Source organism: Vanessa cardui, chromosome 9 (genome assembly GCF_905220365.1).
Source record: "Vanessa cardui chromosome 9, ilVanCard2.1, whole genome shotgun sequence".
In the NCBI taxonomy this organism is placed as follows: domain Eukaryota; kingdom Metazoa; phylum Arthropoda; class Insecta; order Lepidoptera; family Nymphalidae; genus Vanessa; species Vanessa cardui.
Genome location: NC_061131.1, coordinates 3,398,123 through 3,418,328, shown reverse-complemented (window position 1 = coordinate 3,418,328; position 20,206 = coordinate 3,398,123). Strand labels below are relative to the sequence as shown.

The 20,206-nt window shown below is 32.6% G+C and overlaps 1 protein-coding gene across 1 annotated transcript; it reads right to left on the bottom strand.

Annotated features, from left to right (window-relative positions):
• Positions 1 to 1,596: 1,596 nt before the first annotated feature.
• On the bottom strand, positions 1,597 to 4,396 carry LOC124532434. The gene is made up of 4 exons (XM_047107338.1): positions 4,392 to 4,396; positions 3,779 to 4,132; positions 2,749 to 2,989; positions 1,597 to 2,499 (listed from the first exon to the last, which is right to left on the bottom strand). Exons 1-4 carry the CDS (start codon positions 4,394 to 4,396, stop codon positions 2,083 to 2,085), a joined length of 1,017 nt encoding a protein of 338 aa, XP_046963294.1. The 3' UTR covers positions 1,597 to 2,082.
• Positions 4,397 to 20,206: the final 15,810 nt, after the last annotated feature.

Below are 20,206 nucleotides of genomic sequence, written 5' to 3'. Positions count from 1 at the left end.
AGGATCAATATCATAATTCCATCGCAAGGCGAGAAAAGTCCATTTGGAACATTATAATCGCTTTACCCACTTAAATTTTATGCTCAGTCATTCACAAAACTCCATTATAATTATCTTCAATATATAAAATAATGACCTTGTCTTGTCTTACATATTTAATTAACGTATACAATAAATAACGCGGCGCTCTTATCCGATCATTGAGAAATAACCATTTTCGTATAAAATTTATGGCGTCAATTACAGTTTTTATTATTAAGCCCATAGCGATGATAAATCGCATAACGTTAATTACTTAAAACATTTTCATATTTTTCAATTGCTACAATTATTTATGACGTCAATTCGGTATGATCTTCAGATTAGATTTATGAGAGGTTAATCTTTCCTTGAATTTAAAGTATATCAATGGTGACCTTCCGTTGATTGCCTTATTGGTTTAGAGCAGCGGTCGGCAACCTTTTGGTAGGCAAGGGCCACAAGGTGGCAAAATAAAGTATAGGCGGGCCGCAGTCATGATATTAACCTTAGAAGAAGAAAAAAGAAAAATGCAATTGAAAATTTTTAAAAGAATTACAGTATACAGAATTTGATTCGTACACATAGTATTATTATATATTATGTTTATATGTTTGGGCTTAGAAAAATAAAGAAATGAAAAATAAAAAGGACCTAAATAGGAAACTGATTTTACGCAAATTTTAGTGTGACGTCTGAGCTACTTCTTGTATGTTTAATATATTTGTCAACTTTTTTACAAAACATTCATGGGCCGCAAGGAAGATGTTCGCGGGTCTCAAGCGGCCGCTGGTTTAGAGGATAGCTTATTCGACAGCGGTGAAGATTTCACAGATGTCGCCTCAGTTCTACATCAGCCCCGATAAGCGAGACCTAAAAGATAGAATAAGACCCTGAGGCTGGTGGTTTTCTTAAGGTTGAGCAGAATGAGAAGGACAACAACTTCATAACTAGGATAGCATTCTGCTGTACGTATGAGGAGTAAGTCTGATGAGAGTTCCACCGAAAAGATCGGAACATACGGAAAAAGGGAATGAGTTTTACGTTTAAGAAATTATGCCATAATATTTAAATAAATCCTCTTGAATGGCTGCTCTAATTGAAATCTGTCAGAAGAACGTCCTCATTCAATTTAAGATTCCATAAAATGTTATATAATTGATTATCACGTCGGTCATTTCCAAGCTTTTCGATTAACGGATTTATTATACGAGGTTTACATTTAACCAATCAAATTGATTTTGTTTTTATTGATAAACAGTATCTTATACATTAATATCGTGAGTCGATTTTTGTTCCAGAAATTATGAGACAATATCTACACGTAGAAGATCGGCTATGGTCTTATTCGAAAAGCTCCGGCTCTTAATAATAATTTGTTAAATTTAAATAAAACTAATTATAACGGATGAATCGCGTATATTAATTATTTTTAAATATCCCGACGTTTCGAGCACTTTGCAGTGTTCGTGGTCACGGGTAGGGTCTACCGTTATAATTAGTTTTATTTAAATGTGTAATAATCGCGAAAATTTAAGACAACAATTTGTTAAATTGTTACGTTCTAATAAATAATTAAAACCTGTCACAGGTATGAAAATTGTAAAAAATCTTCTAGTATTCCACTTCTAGTATTTAGTGATTAAGTTAAAATAAAACTAAGGAAATAAATTCTAGCCACATACATGAGAAAAATGTAAATAAATGGATCATATTAACAAGAAACACCTCGTAGACATTTCGATGTATTTTTATAATTTGATACATTGTGCAACAAAATTCAAATGAATCAGTGTTACTATTTAAAATTTGCGGGTAAGTCTATATTACAGGTTAGTACGAGTTTGTCCATTTTGCCAGTATCTGAAACCATTCCTACTCATGTCCCTTAATGTAACAAAAATACGCTGTTTGTCCAATATTTATTTTGTTTTATTCATAATAAGTATTAATAATTTTTCTTCGAGATTTTTTCCTGAGACTGATCAGTCTTACCGCAATATATATATATATATTTATAATATAAATATAACTTAGCATAACAGCAGTAACATCAGTGATCGATTACTCAGGGAAAGTCGGAGAAGGCGGAGATTTTACTGATGATGATTGTGGCGACGACAATGTAAAATTTGGAATTGGTTCATTAATTTTGACTGAATGTTTATGTAAATTGCCTAGTTCAGCTTCGAAAAGAACATCATTGATAGCCTTTTTTGCATACAGACGTTGCAAAGGATCGAGTTTTTCCAATATATCGGCCCATTCCAAAACAATATGACTGGATATTTTCTTAGGTTGGCAAGATTCGTTGCATAGCTTTGGTAAGCTTGGATTTGGAGTATCTAATAATTGTTGGCTATCCCTCTTTTTTACTCTAGAAGATCTTCTTTCTGGAATAATTACTGATGAAAATGACGTTCCAACTTGAGAAATTTCATGCAATCGTTGGCTGTTTTCGTCATCAAGTTCATCTTCATTCTGAAATTAAAAATACATTTAAATTTGAATAGACATAAAACAAATCAAGTAAGCGCGCAAAATTACAACTTTTACAAAATCGTTTTGGTAAATAATAAATATATATGGAAAAGAGGAGAAAAAAACACGATCTCTGATTTAATCTTTTATGACGAAAAGAAATTAGAAGATATGGTATTTGAAATATTTAACGATGAGAATATGGCTATTTTTCCAATCAGCTAAGACAAAACCTTAAAATATCGTCACCTGTTGGGCCGGAGATTGTCGTTGTTCTAATTTCCTTAAGAAGTTAAGATATGGGAAGTACCATATCTTGGGTCTGTACACGTCGCTTTCTTTAGCTCCTGGTTGTTGCGATGCGATTATTTTCCTAAGCTCTCTTCGGTAGTTAGATCTTATACTATTAATCTTCTTTTTAACATCCTGTATAGTTGCGGCCGGTTTAGTTTTCTTTAATATCGGCACCAACTTAGCCAATGCCTTGTTCCTATCAAATGGATAAGCTATATACTAAATAATATGAGAAATCATATAGGTGGATAATGTATCAATTATTATAAATACGCGCTATAGATATAGAAAGATCAAAATTAAATATTTGGCCATCTAAATCGTCCTATTTCACACAAATTAAAATTGAATGTCAAGCTTTTTCTCGAATAAAAGATAAAGACAACTACACACAGTTGAATTTAAACGTTTTAAAGGGAATTAAAAAAATGCGAACTTTATGTTGTTAATAACATATTGCTGCTTCATAATACAACTATTTTTTTTAAATACTAAGCTTTAAGTCTAACTGTAAATTAAGGAATCTAAGAAATATATAGCAGCAGACGGGCACGGAAAGTGACTGATTCTAAGTCGTCACTTTTATCCAAACACAGCATTAAGAAAAGTGTAAACTATCCCTTATACCGTGAGTCAGTCAATCATGGATTCTAAACTATTATACATGTATGCACATGTCCTTTAAAACGGGATGCAATATTCTCGATTCAAAGTATTGATTTTTGGCGGTAGTGTGAAGCGAGAACGAGTTGATATTGTAAAATGTGTTTATGTACCTTCCTTTTTAAATATTTTGTATTTTTTATAATAAAATACTATATTCGTATGAATAGTATATGTCTGGTCTCAATAAAATCGATCCAATGTTTTCAGCTGTGATCCATACGAAGATAATGATAATAATTTTCCGACGCTCAATTTTCTACAAATATATTTAATGTACAGGCACGGCGGATGTTTATGTAAATAAAGTTCAAGGTCATACCTTCTGTATTTATTAGTGTAGTGGGGATTTTTCGTATCCCACAAAACTCGAAGGGTTTCAAACGTCAATATAAAATCTTTTTCCGGTTCAAGCGAATTACAATCATCTCCTTGGTCTATTGTAATTAGTTCATCTTGCTCCAGTGGATTGATTTCCTCTTCTAGTTCAGGTGTATCATAATCTACTTCTTGTTTCAGTGAATAGGATATGAGTGGGGGTGGGGTGTTTGCGCTCACGGGGCGGGGTGCGAGGGACGTTACGCTTTCGTCCATCGCCTGCGCTGGCCGCGCGCTGACTGACGGATATTTGAACGAACGCCAGGGAGCCGCTTCACGCACACGAATGATTGATGGTCTGTAATTGACATTACCCGCATCACTCACACATTGATTGATGCTGCATGATAGTGATGTAACAATTGTTTTTATTTACTTCAATCGATTTCATTGATTTATCAATCATTGTTTTATTTCGTTCCTATTTTAAAATTAAATATTAAAATCGCAAAAGTATTGAAGATAATTAAGACTATAATGTAACAGTGACTTAACTGTTTAGGTAAATACTTATTTAATCGAAAATTACTGAAAAAATATTTTCAAATGGGTAATACCGCATTTTTTCTTTTGATTCATTCAACAATATTTTCAATTGCTATAAATAATGATAAAAAATGTAGGAAGACTTGCTAGTAATTATAAAATTTTCTTTTTTTAAAAAAGAAAACAATATTAGTTTTTTTTTTAATACTATAACAAGAAAATATAAAAAAATTTAAGTGTCGTATAATTTTATAGATACTTAAAATATATACAAAGACAAATATATCGGTTTAAAAAAAAACTGACAATAAGCTAAGTGCTATCAAAATCCATTAATAATGGTGGTCAAGTAAATAAATAACCGCTGACATTTATATACAATAAAAAGTTATTACTTATCATTAATTATTAATCAGCGTCTGTTCTAATCAGTTGAATATTAATTTGATTTTAGTCCGTACTATAAATAAAATAAAAACAAATATATTATCTTCTAAAGAATAATCAGAAAGAAGGAATACCAAAACTAACTTAATTAAGCGATTGAGATGTAAAGTTACGAGTAGAGAAATATTGAAGTTTGACATTTTATCTAAATTTCGTGATATAATTTATTAAATCATAATTGAATTGCATATTTTTTTATTTAGAAGATTATTAATTATTTAAACCCCCAATATATCAATGTTCAAGGTTTTTTTAATGTTATTTCTTGTCCTCGTCTTATGCCTTCTATTTTAATGAAACTCAATCAATTAGACATTTGTCTGAGTTTATTGTTTCGTTTTAAACATGAGAACCATATATATATAAGATACATATATGTATATACATATATGAGAGATGGCCCAGTGGTTAGAACGCGTGTATCTTAACCGATGATTGCGGATTCAAACCCAGGCAAGCACCACTTTATGTATGTGCTTAATTTGTTTATAATTCATCTCGAGCTCGGCGGTGAAGGAAAACATCGCGAGGAAACCTGCATGTGTCTAATTTCATCGAAATTCTGCCACATCTGCATTCCACCAACCCGCATTGGAACAGTGTGGTGGAATATGTTCCAAGCCCTCTCCTTAATGGAAGAGGAGGCCTTATTCCAGCAGTGGGAAATTTACAGGCTGTTACTTTTACTTTACTTTATATGTATGTATATAGTACTCACATACGGCGATCAAAGGAACCATCATGAGAAAGCACGTGATAAATAAATCAAATCAAATCTGTGTTCCAATTCGTATTGGAACTGTGTTGAATAAGATCCAAACCTACTTTATTATACTATTTGAAATTAATTAATAATAATTGTTTATTATTCATTAAATGCATGTACATGTACAATACACGTCAAATCTAACGTATTACAAGGAATATTTATTATTTCTTGTTTTATAATACAATGTATAATTTAACAGTTTAAAATTACATCTTCGTGATTATATGCCTTAAATCTAACTGTTGGTATACGTCGTTTCTAATAATAATAAAAATCAGACAATAACATGTAATATCCTGAAGCCATCGTTAAAAAATCGTACAAAACATTAATTAAATCGCACGCTTGGTCAATACGTTAATAATTTACAGTCATCAATTAAAATTAGCCGTCGGTTACAATAAGTTACTATCATGCCAATGATTAATTGATTTAAAAGTACAACATACACGTAAAAAAATTACTTAATGTGTTCCGCTTGTAACAATGTTGCGAGTTTTTATTTTATCTGTACCAATAAATTATGACGTTTTTTGGAATGTTTTACTGAAAAATCTACTAAACTAATATACTTAAAACTATATAACAGAAGATGCAACGAAATTTAGACAACGTTTCAGAGCATAATGCTATGACATAAGCATGACACTTCATTGACAATTAAATAATTTTTCTTCATTCAGAAGGCACAAAGCAAATGGGCTTACTGACATAGATGACAGTGATAATCTTAAGTTAATACTTGGTAAAATAACTAAAATTACACTGGCTCACTAAACTTTCAAAGTTTAATAAATAGTGAATACCAGTCACCTAAACAGGTCTGCAAAAAAACGTACTAACGGTTAAATTTCATATTATTATTCAAATGATAAGCGCTATCTAAAAACGAACATTGTTTTTGTATAGGTACATTATAGTTATGGGTACCGAAATTATTTCCATAATATATGTTCGATTGTATTTAATTTATTGAATGCAGAAAAAGACACGGGCACGTTTAGTGTACCACAATACACTCGCGTGCAAGGAAAATCGTGTAAACATGTTTGACCGGCGATTAATGGGCCGGCATCGTTTCGCACGCAACTATAATTAATGAGTGATTTGTGTTAAATGGTGTATCAATAAAATTGGCCTGATGTTTAAATCACTCAACTCGTTTGACAGCCGAATAAAAAATTAACGATTTATTCGAATTTTATTTATTTAACGTCCGACCTCTGAGAATCTATAGATAAGTATAATAAATTGAGAATATTTTACGTCTACTTAGTTAAAATAAGGTTTGTTTTGGTTTTCATCAAGTAACTTGAAGATGAGTTTTAAAAGATTTTGTTATTATTCATAAGACATATATTAGTTATGCTGTTTGCAGTAAATATCAATGATCATTTTGGTTTTATTTTTAATTTTAAAATATTCCATAAATCTATACTTATATTATAAATGCGAAGTTAACTCTGTCTAATTATGTCTGTCTATCGCTCCTTCACGACCAAACCAATGAACCAAATTTGGTGTGAAGCAAACTTGAACTCTAAGAAAGGACATGGGCTACTTTTTGCCAAACACATGATTACTAATTGCGAAAACGCGGACGAAGGCAGGGGCAACAACTAGTCTAATTATAATATAGGAAAAACGTACATGTATACTAATATACATATTTTAATTAAAGTGCTTTTATAATCTTAATACAATCCATCGCTTTTATGCTATAAAACATTCATAAAACAAAAGATGAATATAAAAAGGTATTAGAAAAAAAAATAATGGCGATAAATTTAAAAAGCCGATAAGCGGTAATTCAATGACGTCCCATAAACCTCCCACGCCCGTAACGCGACACCATCATGCCCGCTATAAAACCATATTTAAGCCGATGCTTGTATCAACGATTTATCGATGTGTAAATCATTTTAATTGGTAACTGCGGACATTTTTTAGTGTACATAATTGGCAGCTCGGCCGTTTTTCACTTGCAACCGTCTGAATGGATTTTTCTGGAGAACGTACACATATTAATGCCAATTTAAGTATATATTGCTACTGCTAATAGTATTAACTTTTTTTACATATTTGGGAAATCTCGTGGAATTAGGTACTTTTATACGCATTTAATGACAAATATTACCTGGAAAAACTAGATGTTGAAAACCATCCACATGATAAGCTAGTGGCCAATCCATATGTTCTGATATGATAGTGTTAAATCGTAAGCAATACCGGTAATTGCCATTGACATTTGTCCCTTGTACAACCAAATTGCTCCCGTTTTGAACCAGAATAATATGGCAGCAACTAAATAAAGCCCTATCAAATTTCATATATTTTTTCTTTTACTAGATGTCACTAAACGTAATAATGATTTTAAAAACCTTTTTACTACGGCTTAAGGAATTAGGTTCCGTATATTAAATTGAAGTTGTATAGTTTTTATTAAGAAATTTTACTTTAAATGTGTACGTACATCGAACAATTTTTCGAAGCAAATGAAAAATTTATTCGACAAACGGTATTTACAATAACGCTGGCAAAGCTATCCGTTTATTGTCGAACGTCATACGTTTGTATTTATATCTGAATTGTATGGTTGTATTTTTGGTTTTGGTGACACATTCAAATACAATAAGAAAAACTTCAAGGACAAATATATGTACTTACAACATTATGGCATTCGAAAAAAAAACATATATAATACACGAACGTTTGAAATAAATATGTACAGATAACATTGTAATGAATAAATTTATTGTTTAAAGAAGGTAAAAAAAATAAAACATCTTCAACGGCAAAAAGCGCACCATCGATCACTCCAACTAAAAACAACTTATCATGCGTCCGACAAAAAACAGAATTCCATTACATGAGCGCATTAACAAACAAATGTTCACACTTAACCTTTCTTTCGTGTCCATGATATACATCGTTGGAATACGCCTCATTATTACTCGTGAGCAAACTTACCGACACGTACATTTCAACCCGTAACCGTACACCACAGAGTTCACAATACCCCGACTCAGGCACGTCTATCGCTGTCGTGTCTTTAACACAGGGAGGTATCTCAGGTGTCGTGGAAAACTTAATTTATGTTAAACTCGTCCGCACCGCGATTATTCAAGTGGTCGGCGATGGTAGATAAGCAAGATTAATCGAGTGCGGCCCTGGATAAAAAATGCGGGGACAAGCGACTCGTGTGGTACTGTCCCCCGAAATAAAAGACTCCGGGCTTCCTCTTTGTGGATTTAGTGTGGCGTCAAAAATACTCGAATAAATTCGTGAGGTTAGAATTTAATCTACACAGTTTTATCTTTTAACGCGATTAATAATTTTATTTTAAATGTCGCGTGATTTATAAAGGTATTTGGACGTGTAGTCTGTTTACACGGCTGCTGCGTAGTTATTTTTATTGTACGTTGACAACCTAAGTATGGAGTCTGGTGTAGTGGATATTGCATATCCGTTTTAATTACGGATTTTTATTTTTCTTTGTGTAGAGCAGATAAATAAGACATGTGATATAATGGAGAACTGATTTAAAGTAGATACATTGCATTTTACAAAACCTTTGTGAAGTTTCTTATAATGATTACTATACTCGCCCAAATTTTTTTATTTTGCTGTGCTAGTCATAACAACTTAAGTCAAAAGTTTGACATACATAACGCGCATTCTATTATAGGTGAATAATTAGTACAATTTTATGAAAAATTCTTAATTAAAGTACAGTTATTCTCATTTTAAAAGTTTAATTTTACTTTATATCACACAAAATCAAATTAAGGCTGCCTCTACAAACATATACTCTGTAACCACAAAGGCGCTGCAAAGTCGCGGAGGTCAGCAGAAAGCGCCCTTTGAACTGCTAATCTGAACCAACGTCAAGTTAAACGCTGCATAAATCTACGAAGTAGGAATATAGAAGTACGTAGAGTAGGAATATTTAATTAAAACTATTAATTACACCACAACTATCATTACATCTCGATTATATTTTCTAGTCTTAAAGATCGTAGACCTAATAGGTAACAGAGCTATATATTCATATTCAAGATTAAAAGTACTAGTCAGACATAAATTATTATTGGCGTATTTTCTTATAGAGCACACATCTTGTATGCAAATGTGAAGACTTTTCAGAGTCGAAAGCCTACTGTTATAAGTTTTCCTTCACTTTTCGTGATTATTTGTGCCAAGATTCTTGCTGATTCTATCAAGAACGTTTAAATTTGAAACAACCTAAGTATTTTCGATACGTTGACAGAAAAGTCTTTATAAGTTTAATAGAGTAAGTATAGTATTACTATGTATGTTTAAAAAAGTATTTCAAATGTAAATTTTCCTTGTAAAAAATATTTCAGTAAAACGAACTCGTTTTCTTGCCATATATTTTTTCACTACCGAAAGTACCCTATTTAGTTTATTATTTAATAAACATGTAATATAAGTGTTACATATATAAATGTTGCACGCTAATTCGACCTTCATATTCAGCTCTCATCACGCCAACAGAAGTTTCTCTTCTATAAAATAAACCACTCCAACTGAGAAGTTATTAGTAATGTTATTTTATTATTGCTGTAATTTAACATGAGTTATTTTATAATTTTACGCGTAAAGTGACTTCACGCCCACCTCTGTTCTGATTCATTCGTATTCCAAGATCGAGTGAGTTACGAGAACCGCCGACAGCGATGTTAACACGTTTCAAACATCCACCATTAACAATATTCTGATTAATATCATTATAACTTTATCGTTTTATAGGGACAGATTGTTTCTTGCGTTTTCTCAATATTTTCAAATAATTATAAATATTATTTTTTGCAATATTGGACAACATCACATACATTACTCTGATCTCAATGAAGGTAACTAAAGAACTTAACGAACCTTGAACGTGGTAACGATGGTACCACAAACACCCACCCAAGATATAGCATAGAAAACTAATGAACTTTTATTACATCGACTCGGCCTGGAATTGAACCCGGGACCTCGGAGTAGCATACCCATGAAAATCAGTGTACGCACGAATCAACCACAAAGGTCGTCAATTTAAAATCATGAATTTTAAAAGTTCTACATCCCGGGCTGTCTATTCTACTTCCTATGATATGTAAGTGGTCACCACAGCTTATAGATTATAGCATATAAATAAATAATAAATAAATTATTATTTATTTATATGCTATAATAAAATTAATATTACGATGTGTGGGTTTTACGTAACCAGATGGGCTTGAGAAACTACTACCAAGTAATCACCGTTGGCAAAATTAAATTACAATATTTAAATTCTTAATTGGTCACACTTCTAACCAAAGACGACAGTCATGCATATGTTCGAGAAAGCGATAAGGTAAAGCCGTATGTAAATTACGTTAAGGAAAAGTGTTAAGTACGCTTGTATTGTAACCGATGATTGCGATTTCAAACCCAGGTTAATAACACTTTATAGCTATGCTTAATTCGTGTTTATAGTTAATTCATCAAGTGCTACTTGAAGTATCTTGAGGAAACTACACATACTTTTATGTATATAAATTAATTGACATTTGTATCCACCGACTTGCATTGAAGCAGCATGATGGAATTAAGTTAAGGAGGTTTAAACCCTTCTCCTCAACGGAAGAGGAGCTGAGCAGAGTTACTTTTACAAGCTTATAATTTCCTACTTTTATTATTTAGTTCCTTTTTGTTAAAGTTTAGTGATAGTATAGTGATTAGTATAGTAGTATATTTGTGAAAGATGTATCCAATCGGGAAATGTACATAAAATATTTTAAGTTTAATAACTATCCCGTATTAAGTTGGTATTTGTTTTTATTAATATTTAAATAAAATGAATACTTACGAATTGTATGTATTCAGATTAATTGAGGGAACAAACAATAAGTTTTTGAATTCAATATTCACATGATAAGTCTTATATAAGTTATAAATCTTATATAAACATACAATGCTTATATATTAGGACATAGCATTTATGTTTCTTAGTGGACACATATACCTATGCATGATGACTATCAATATTTATGATTAAATAGTGGATTATTTAGTGTAATTATTTTCACCATTTAATTTATAATATATATCAATTCATATAAATTGTATGACTGTATATAATGTATGGATGACTGTAAAGGAATATATCGTGAAACAATATACAATTTCAGCCATGTTAGAGAAATAGCAATTAGTTATATTTTACCATTCCTACAAATAGAAAATGTGTGTCGGCAAGTCATACACAATTGACACCTCATTACACCGTATGTTCAAGTGAAATTCTTTCAAAAGCCCATTATCATTATAGGAAAATCAAACATAGCATGACGTTGTTAATGTAGTCAAATTGAAACCACTATTGTTATATGAATAGATCAAACAGAACAGCACGAGGATTCCTGGGAGGTTAATTATTATAATTGATTTGGCAAATTTTCATAACAGCCTCATAGAATGTGTTTTGATAGAAGTGGCATCTACATACATACGTGGTACTGTGTGTGTAAGACCAATCATCAAAATACCTGTTTTTTCGTATAAATATAAATCAACTTAAATTGCAACCTCTAACTACCTTTTGTATTACTGAGCTAAACCTCCTTTCCTATTTATGCACGCACGCAGCGGTAATAAGGATTTTGTAACAATTTTTTTATTTGTAATAATATTTTGTTCATAGATTATTTTTCTGTAAAAACACAAAAAAAAATACAACGCATTATGTAGCTTCTTCCAGCTGAACGATCTTGTGAAAAATAATCTTAATTCGAGTATCACTTGTACAATACTTTGATACGTGTATTGTAGTTAATTATTACTAAGCAATAATCATATTGAGAATATCTACGCTAGTTTTTTTGTATAGTATACTCATACAGATCTACCATAATGTATAAATCATATGACAAATACTCGAATGCATATAATTATTTTTAAAATACATATATATGAATTTATATATATTATAAATTGAATGAAGAAAATACTTATACTAAATAATCCACTACTTAATCATAAATTTTGTTTGTCATCATGCATATATGTATGTATTTAAACGCAGCTGCTGAGATGGCTCAGTGGTCAGAACGCGTGCATCTGAACCGATGATTGCGGGTTCAAACCCAGGCGAGGACTACTATACTATATATGTGCTTAATTTGTGTTTATAATTCACCTCATACTCGGCGGAAAACATCGTAAGGAAACCTGCATGTGTCTAATTTCAGCCACATGTGCATTCCATCATCCACCAACCCCAATTGGAACAGCGTGGTGAAATGTGTTCCAAAACCCCTCCTTAATGGAAGAGGAGGCCTTATCCCAGCAGTGGGAAATTTACGGGCTGTAACTTTACTTTACTTACTTTATATGTATCGACTAAGAAACATGAATGCTCTATGTGATTTCTACGTCATTAGCTGTTCATGGTTATATTACACATCGAGTATATACGAAACAGTGTGATCACGAAACACAAACGTAACAATTGAATGATTAATGTTTAAGTGGTTCTAATGAAATGAACATATGAGGTGTTGATATTTCGAATTGCCACAAAATAAAATCTATTTTTCGATATGTGACAGCTTGCTGTGTTAACAAAAAAATCAATGGAAAAATTTGCTCGTAAAATACAAACAAGTGTTGCTCAAGATTGACGAATGTCAATAACTAATGTTACATCATCATATCATAACACGAAGATTCTGTATGTATTATGTAATTTATCTGATGTCGATGGGTTTAGTTTCAATGGGAGTCCCGATCACCAGAATATTCAATTTATTTCTATGTCCATACAAGCTTTGAAGTAATCCATTCGTTCGAAGTTTATTCCTGACCTGTTATGGAAGATCTCAAAAATTCATTTATTCCGAGTAAGATTGATACACCTGATGGTATTAACCTTACCCGGTGGAAGGTTTTCGTACAGATCTATCTGTATTGGTACCATCTACTAATTTGATTTCTAGATTACTAGAGGATACAATTAGTTAAATATCAGAATTACTCGTCTGCCTTTCAAAATGAATTAAAAATGGGATAGTCCATTCGCACACCATTATTTTTTTTTTAATGTAAAAATTGTCTAAAGTTATCACCTATATTTATGTGTATGATCACTTCGTCTATATCTCAACTATTTGTAGAATAGCTCAACTATTTGTACCAGAAAATATGTATGTAATAAGAATATATTTTCGTCAAACATTACGAATAGAATTATGATCGTAACATTAATCCTTGACGTCTAAATGTATACCAAAAATATTTACCGAAAAAATATTGAAATCATACGACTACGATAACAAGTAAAATACATGCTATTTTCTTAAAATAAGCATGTCTATTTGCAATGTTATTATAACCTTCGTGTATTTCAATCTTATTTTGGATAATTGACATCGTCATTTTTGGGTTTTTTCGTCTGTGTCTATTTTTGACTTATCTACGAAAATATTTTCTATTATGCTAGTCCTCCACCTACGTTATAGCACTTGTTACTGTGTTAATAATATTATTTTATGCAGTTAGCTTTTAAGGCATTCATATTCTCATAGACCATAGCAGCTTTGTGCAAGTCCATGTAGGTAGGTACAACCCAGTCATTGATATTCTACCGCCAAACATCAGTAGTATCGTTTTCCGGTTTGTAGGGTGATTGAGCCAGTATAGCTACATGCACAAGAGACATAACATCCTAGTTCCCAAGGTTGGTTGAACATTGACAATGTAAGGAATGGTTAATATTCCTTACAGCGCCATTGTTATTAACGATAGGGGCCACTAAACATCAGGCTAATAATGGTTTAAAGGGTCACCTTTATTATATTAAACAATAACGCGTCTTCTTTCAATGAATGGCCAATCAATGAAAATAGAAAGGGAGAGAGCGATTTGAGTTATATATGCTCAAGAACTTTTAATAAGCCGTATTATATAGTTGGCGCTTTTTGGACACATGAATATAATGAGTATATTAAATTACCCACTAATTCCTGTTAGCTATAATATGCAATAACCATTGCAGCTACTACCCCGATTATGCGCAGTTAACCCACTATGCAATGTACAAATTACTTGTGACATAGTAATATGTTGGTAGCCTTAGGCTCAAAGCATAATTTTTAATGCGATAATTATGGCTCAACGAGACACGCAGATGTAACACTACAAGATCAAGTTATGAGTGACGATTGGTTGTAAATTTATCGAGCAAACATATAACATATAACTATAAAATATTCGACGATACTTGCCCAGTAAATAGTGTCGATAATTTAATATCGATGTTATTTGATTAAATGGTTATACAGTAACGGTAATTGATGTACTGTTGCCCTAGTGCAGCGGTCGGCAACACGTGGCCCGAACTGGTCGTGAACTCCTTCCTTGCAGCCCGTGAATGTTCTGTAAAAAATTGTGTAAAATCAGTTTCCTATTTAAGTAGTTTGTAGTTTTCATTTCTTTTTTTTTTCATTTATTTTTCTAGCTATAAAGCCCAAACATATGAACATAATGTAATGTTTACGAATTAAATTCTGGATCTCTTAACATTATTTAATAGCAATTTTCTCTTTTCTATGGAATATGACTAATTAATACTAATTATGCACAGATAAGGTTTCTAAGGTTGATATCATGACTGCGGCCGGCCTATGGTTTATTTTGTCACCTTGTGGCCCTTGTCTACCAAGAGGTTGCCGACCGCTGCCCTAGTGGGTTGATTATATAGCTGCTCACGAGCGCAGGTGCTGGAAAGAGCACTTGTTGGGCCACCGCAATCCAGGCTTGTCGGTTTGCCATCCTATAAGTGAAGATAAAGTGAGTACACCTCTGCTTATGCATTCACTAGTGTTGTCCACATAGATGTTACTAAATCTTGTTTTAAGATACCGAAATTTTCTGTACAGATGACTACTAGCTGGCCCAGTGGTTAGAACGCGTGCATCTTAGCCGATGAATGTGGGTTCAAACCCAGGCAAGTGCCACTGAATGTCCATGCGGTGGAGGAAAACATCGTGAGGAAACCTGCGTGTGTCTAATTTCATAGAAATTCTGCCACGTGTGTATTCCACCAACCCATATTACAATAGCGTTCTCCTCAAGGGCAGAGGTAATTGCCCAGTAGTGAGAAATGTACAGGCTGTTGTTGTTGTATATACAAATACCCTTTTAGGAATCTATGAGACATTTTTTTTACCAAGGATCGAAAGTTTCGTACCATTCAAAAAGTTTATTTCTTCTTCCATGTAAAATATGCTTTTTTCCAACGTGTGAAATAGTCCTAAACGTTTCTTGAGGTCCGTGAAGTATGAAAATAACTCTTTAACTCCGTCAAGTGTTCCTGCAAACATCGTGTTTAGGCATATTAATAAATTATCGAGCCGGCGTTGTTTGTTCACATATTTTAGTGTACTTGCGCTAATAAGAGAAGAAACTTGACGCTAAGTTGTACGCAAACACAGTGAGAGGTGCTTTGCTTGCCGTGTTATGAAGTGTGATTCCTGGCCCGTAATATTGTCTTACGAGAAATTCCTGCAAAATTTTTGTATGTAATTATGAGATGAAATTATTTTTAATACATTTTATTTATATGGGTATAATACGGGTGTAATGCTCATGCTAACTTTACTACAGAATTTGTTTATTTACGACATAACATTAACTTCCAAAATTAATAGTATATATTGTCCATGTATTGTATACAAAAACCTTCCTCGCGAATTATTATATCTATTAAAAACAAACCACATCAAAATCCGTTAAGTACGTAATTCTAAAGATATAAGCATACATAAAAACAGACAGCGGTAAGCGACTTTGTTTTATACTATGCAATGATGATGATGATTTTGATTTGATACTAAACTTAGCATGTAATAGTTAAGTAACTGCAATTCATCTTAAAAACGCAACAGATCCGTTAATGAAAGTTGGAGTAATTCCGAAACATGTGGAGTGTATAGGGATGATCAAGGAAGAGGATGGAAATCGTATTATAAAAGCATAATGTAAATAATATTTTTTATAATTGTTTATGTGATACAAAAAATATAATTTTCAATTGAAGAAACTGAATTTTATTAGTGGTGAAATAAGTGGGTACGTTCAAAATTCAAACATAGAATACAGTAAATTAACATGTAGGATAAAAAAAAATACAAAACAAAAACGGGTAGCTGATGTGCGGTTTCTGTAGAATTACAGAAATGATTAGACCATTCGTGATTAAACATTTGCATTGCTTTACTCATCGTCAACCGTCCACGATTTAGCGTAAACACGTTAAAATGGCGGTCCTTATATAATGTTCCTAGAAGGTCTATCGGTCAATATTATATATTTGAACGGTATGTTTTCTTGGACAAACTTGCTAGTAACGTTTCGTCACGGCAAAAGTGAAGGGTCGTTTCGTGTCGACTCGATAATATGCAAGGGATGACAAAGGTGCCGCTTTCAAAATAATTAGTAGTTACTTATATATGGGGTGAAAGTATTCGAAGATTTTTCTCATACTTCAAATTCTTTTCGGAATTCTATCAAGAACTAAATAAAAATGAAAAGATAATAAAATGATGTAAAGATAAAAGTCAACCTTTCTTTTGGACTAAGCTTTATGTATCTTCACTTTTTTAACAATTGTCCTGTCAAAATATCGAGCAAGAATTTTTTATACTCACCATATAGATTATTATGTTTAAATACTTCATAATAAATCATTATCATTACATAGTATAAAACAAAGTCGCTTAACGCGGTCTGTCCCTATGTATGCTTAGATCTTTAAAGGTACGCAACGGATTTTGATGAAGTTTTTTTAATAGATAGAGTGACTCGAGAGCAAAATTTTTATGTATAATAAATAAACAATATAGTAAAGAAACACTGATAACTTTAGATGTTTCTAATGTTACGTCGTAAATAAACAAATTCTATAGAATATTTACTACCAGTGTTGCATGCGTGCGAAGCCAGGGCGGGTCGCTAGTACTAATATAATAATAGTCAGTTATTTACAAAAAAATACCTAACACATTTTACATCATATGATTGCAATATCCACTCACACAAACCCCTCAGCCATAAAGTCAAACAACGCCGCAACCTGACCCGACCCGTCCCCAAGTAAATTGGAGTTCTTCAGCTGTTTACACGCGACGTGACGACAACGACACGGCTTTGATAAACTTTTCAACAATAACAATGTAAAAATCAAGCCAATTACATTAAAAATTAAAAGACAAGTTTAACTTTTGTTTTACCATTTAAGGATAATTTTACTACAATGATTTGCTTGAGTAAAATATTTAATAAGGAAAGAGGCAAATCTTTATTTCACTGTCTATTACTTTTAGATATTTTACCGCCAATCAGCAAAACTTTCTTACGGTCTTTAAGTTTACAATAATCTGACGGCGAAAATGGCAAAGTTTGATACACATCGAATACAGCATGGTTTAATTCAAGCTATTGAGCAGAGCTACTAAGCCAGCGTTGTTGTAGTCGTTGTTGAATACCACCAGTTCTCTGGAGTATTGAATAAATGTTTTTGCGTAGCTCACAAGTGAACTATCAGTTACTTTGATTATGTTAGCTTATTACACACAGAAGGATAATTAATTAAACAGTAATAATAAAAGTTTTATTACTATATTGGTAAACAAGTCGGTGTTGAGTTGTCAGAATTATAATGTCGTATCGTTTTCGTCCCTTATAAAGATACCCTAACACGTATGTGCGGCATTCGAGGTGTAATATTAGCGTTGAATCTGATTGCATCCCACTATTATTTCTGATAGAACCTAGTTCGTGTCAAGGATGTTTGACTTTGGCTTAGTTACGTAGTCTGCTATCTAAGTAATACTGCATGTCAGGAACGTGGCACAACGTTTTAAGCTACTTAAGCTTAATAATACAAATTTAGTACACCTGTTTATATTATGAAACAATGAAATGAAAATCTTGTGTGATCGTGGTTGTGAAATATCTTTGAGTCATTGTAATGGTATGTATGAGGTTTGAACGAATTTGTGAGTAAATGTGAACCTCATAACAAGTGGTACCAGGAACCACATTAAATTTACCGCGTCTTGGCCTGCAAAAAGGCACTGCAGTATATTTTTTGGTATAGGTTCTAAACAGGCAGGTTCATCTGATGGAAAGTGACTACCACTGCCCATGGACATCTGCCACTCCGGGGTGCTTGTAAATATGTTTCCGGCCTGTAACAAAGTACTTCTTCAGCATGAGCACCAGGAAACTATCCGAATTGCTCTGTATGAGCGTGTCCGAAGATCTACTCAATTTCTGATAAGAATAAGTGTCACTATTGTGTATATCACGTAAAAGTTAAAGAAATGAATAATACCTTTTCAGTGCGATACATGTGGTTTTTTGGAAAGGTTTGCTAACGTCACTACACTCCAGGTGGAATGTGACTCCCATGGCGTTTTATTTAAAGAAAGCATTTTTATCCATATGTATTGACCTTCAAAGAGGCACCTCACTACGTCATTGCGGTTCCAACTGTCAGATATTTCCGAGTTTTGTTTGTAATACTACATAAAATAAATTTGGAGTGTCTGTTTGTAATATTGAAATAGCCCTTTTTACTCAATACATATTATGTATCTATACATGGTATATACACAAAAATAACAAATTTGTCTGTCTATCTCTTTGTTCCGGCTAGTCTCTGGAACGGCTGGACCGATTTTGATGATGAACTAGAAATGGTGAACTTGAGATAAACTAATAAGGAGTAACTTAGGCTACAATAAGATTGTTTTTTGTTGACACAATAGTATCGACCAAAAACCCATGCAATGTTAATTTGTAATAAATATTAAGTATTAAGTTTCATCACTGTTATTCAGTCGTAGGGTAATTGATGGTTTGCTTTCCGTATTTTTATTTGGTACACTTGCTAGTCTCTTATTTTCCAACCCTCCTTATTGAAAGCTGATGATATGAACAATTGGGCTTAAAATAAATCAATCAGCAATCCACTCATTACATAATCAATCACCAAACAGCAAGACTTAGTATTGTTGTGTTACGGTTTTAAGGATAACTGAGCTAGTGTAACTACAGGCTCGAGGGTTTATTACTGTAAGATAAAGACAATTTGGACTAAATTTGCCGCCCCTCTAAATCTGCCGCCCTAGGCTCCAGACTACTTAGCCTAATGGTAAATCCGCCACTGATCTTAGCCTTGTTCTTCTTCTTCATAATAATTAATATTTCTCACAGCCAATGTTACAGGCGGTGTTGAACATTTACCATCAGGAACCCATTTGCTCGTCTGCCTAACCATATTATAAAAAACACACACCATGCCAAGTCTCACGAGTGTATTACGTTGGTGCCTTAAATATATAAATAAGATTTTGGACAGGCCTATCGTATTTCACCACATTGAAAACGATTGAAGTTCGATACTGTTTCAGTTTTTACAACGTAAGGTCCGAAAACGAGCCCGCAGGGTATCATAATAAAGAAACATGGAATTGTTCCCATAACGATTAAACTTGTCCTCTCGACGTTTATATTCGGACATCGTAAAAAAAGCGCCTTTATTATTCTTTTGAACGGTCGGGACTGATGATTGTGGTAAGTTATTTTCATTCGAAAATTTTTCACAATAGT

Coding starts and splice junctions, on each gene's coding strand:
- LOC124532434 (XM_047107338.1), bottom strand. Junction 2,990..3,778: donor TACACTAATAAATACAGAAG/GTATGACCTTGA, acceptor TCCATTTGATAG/GAACAAGGCATTGGCTAAGT. Junction 2,500..2,748: donor GACAATCTCCGGCCCAACAG/GTGACGATATTT, acceptor TTTTAATTTCAG/AATGAAGATGAACTTGATGA.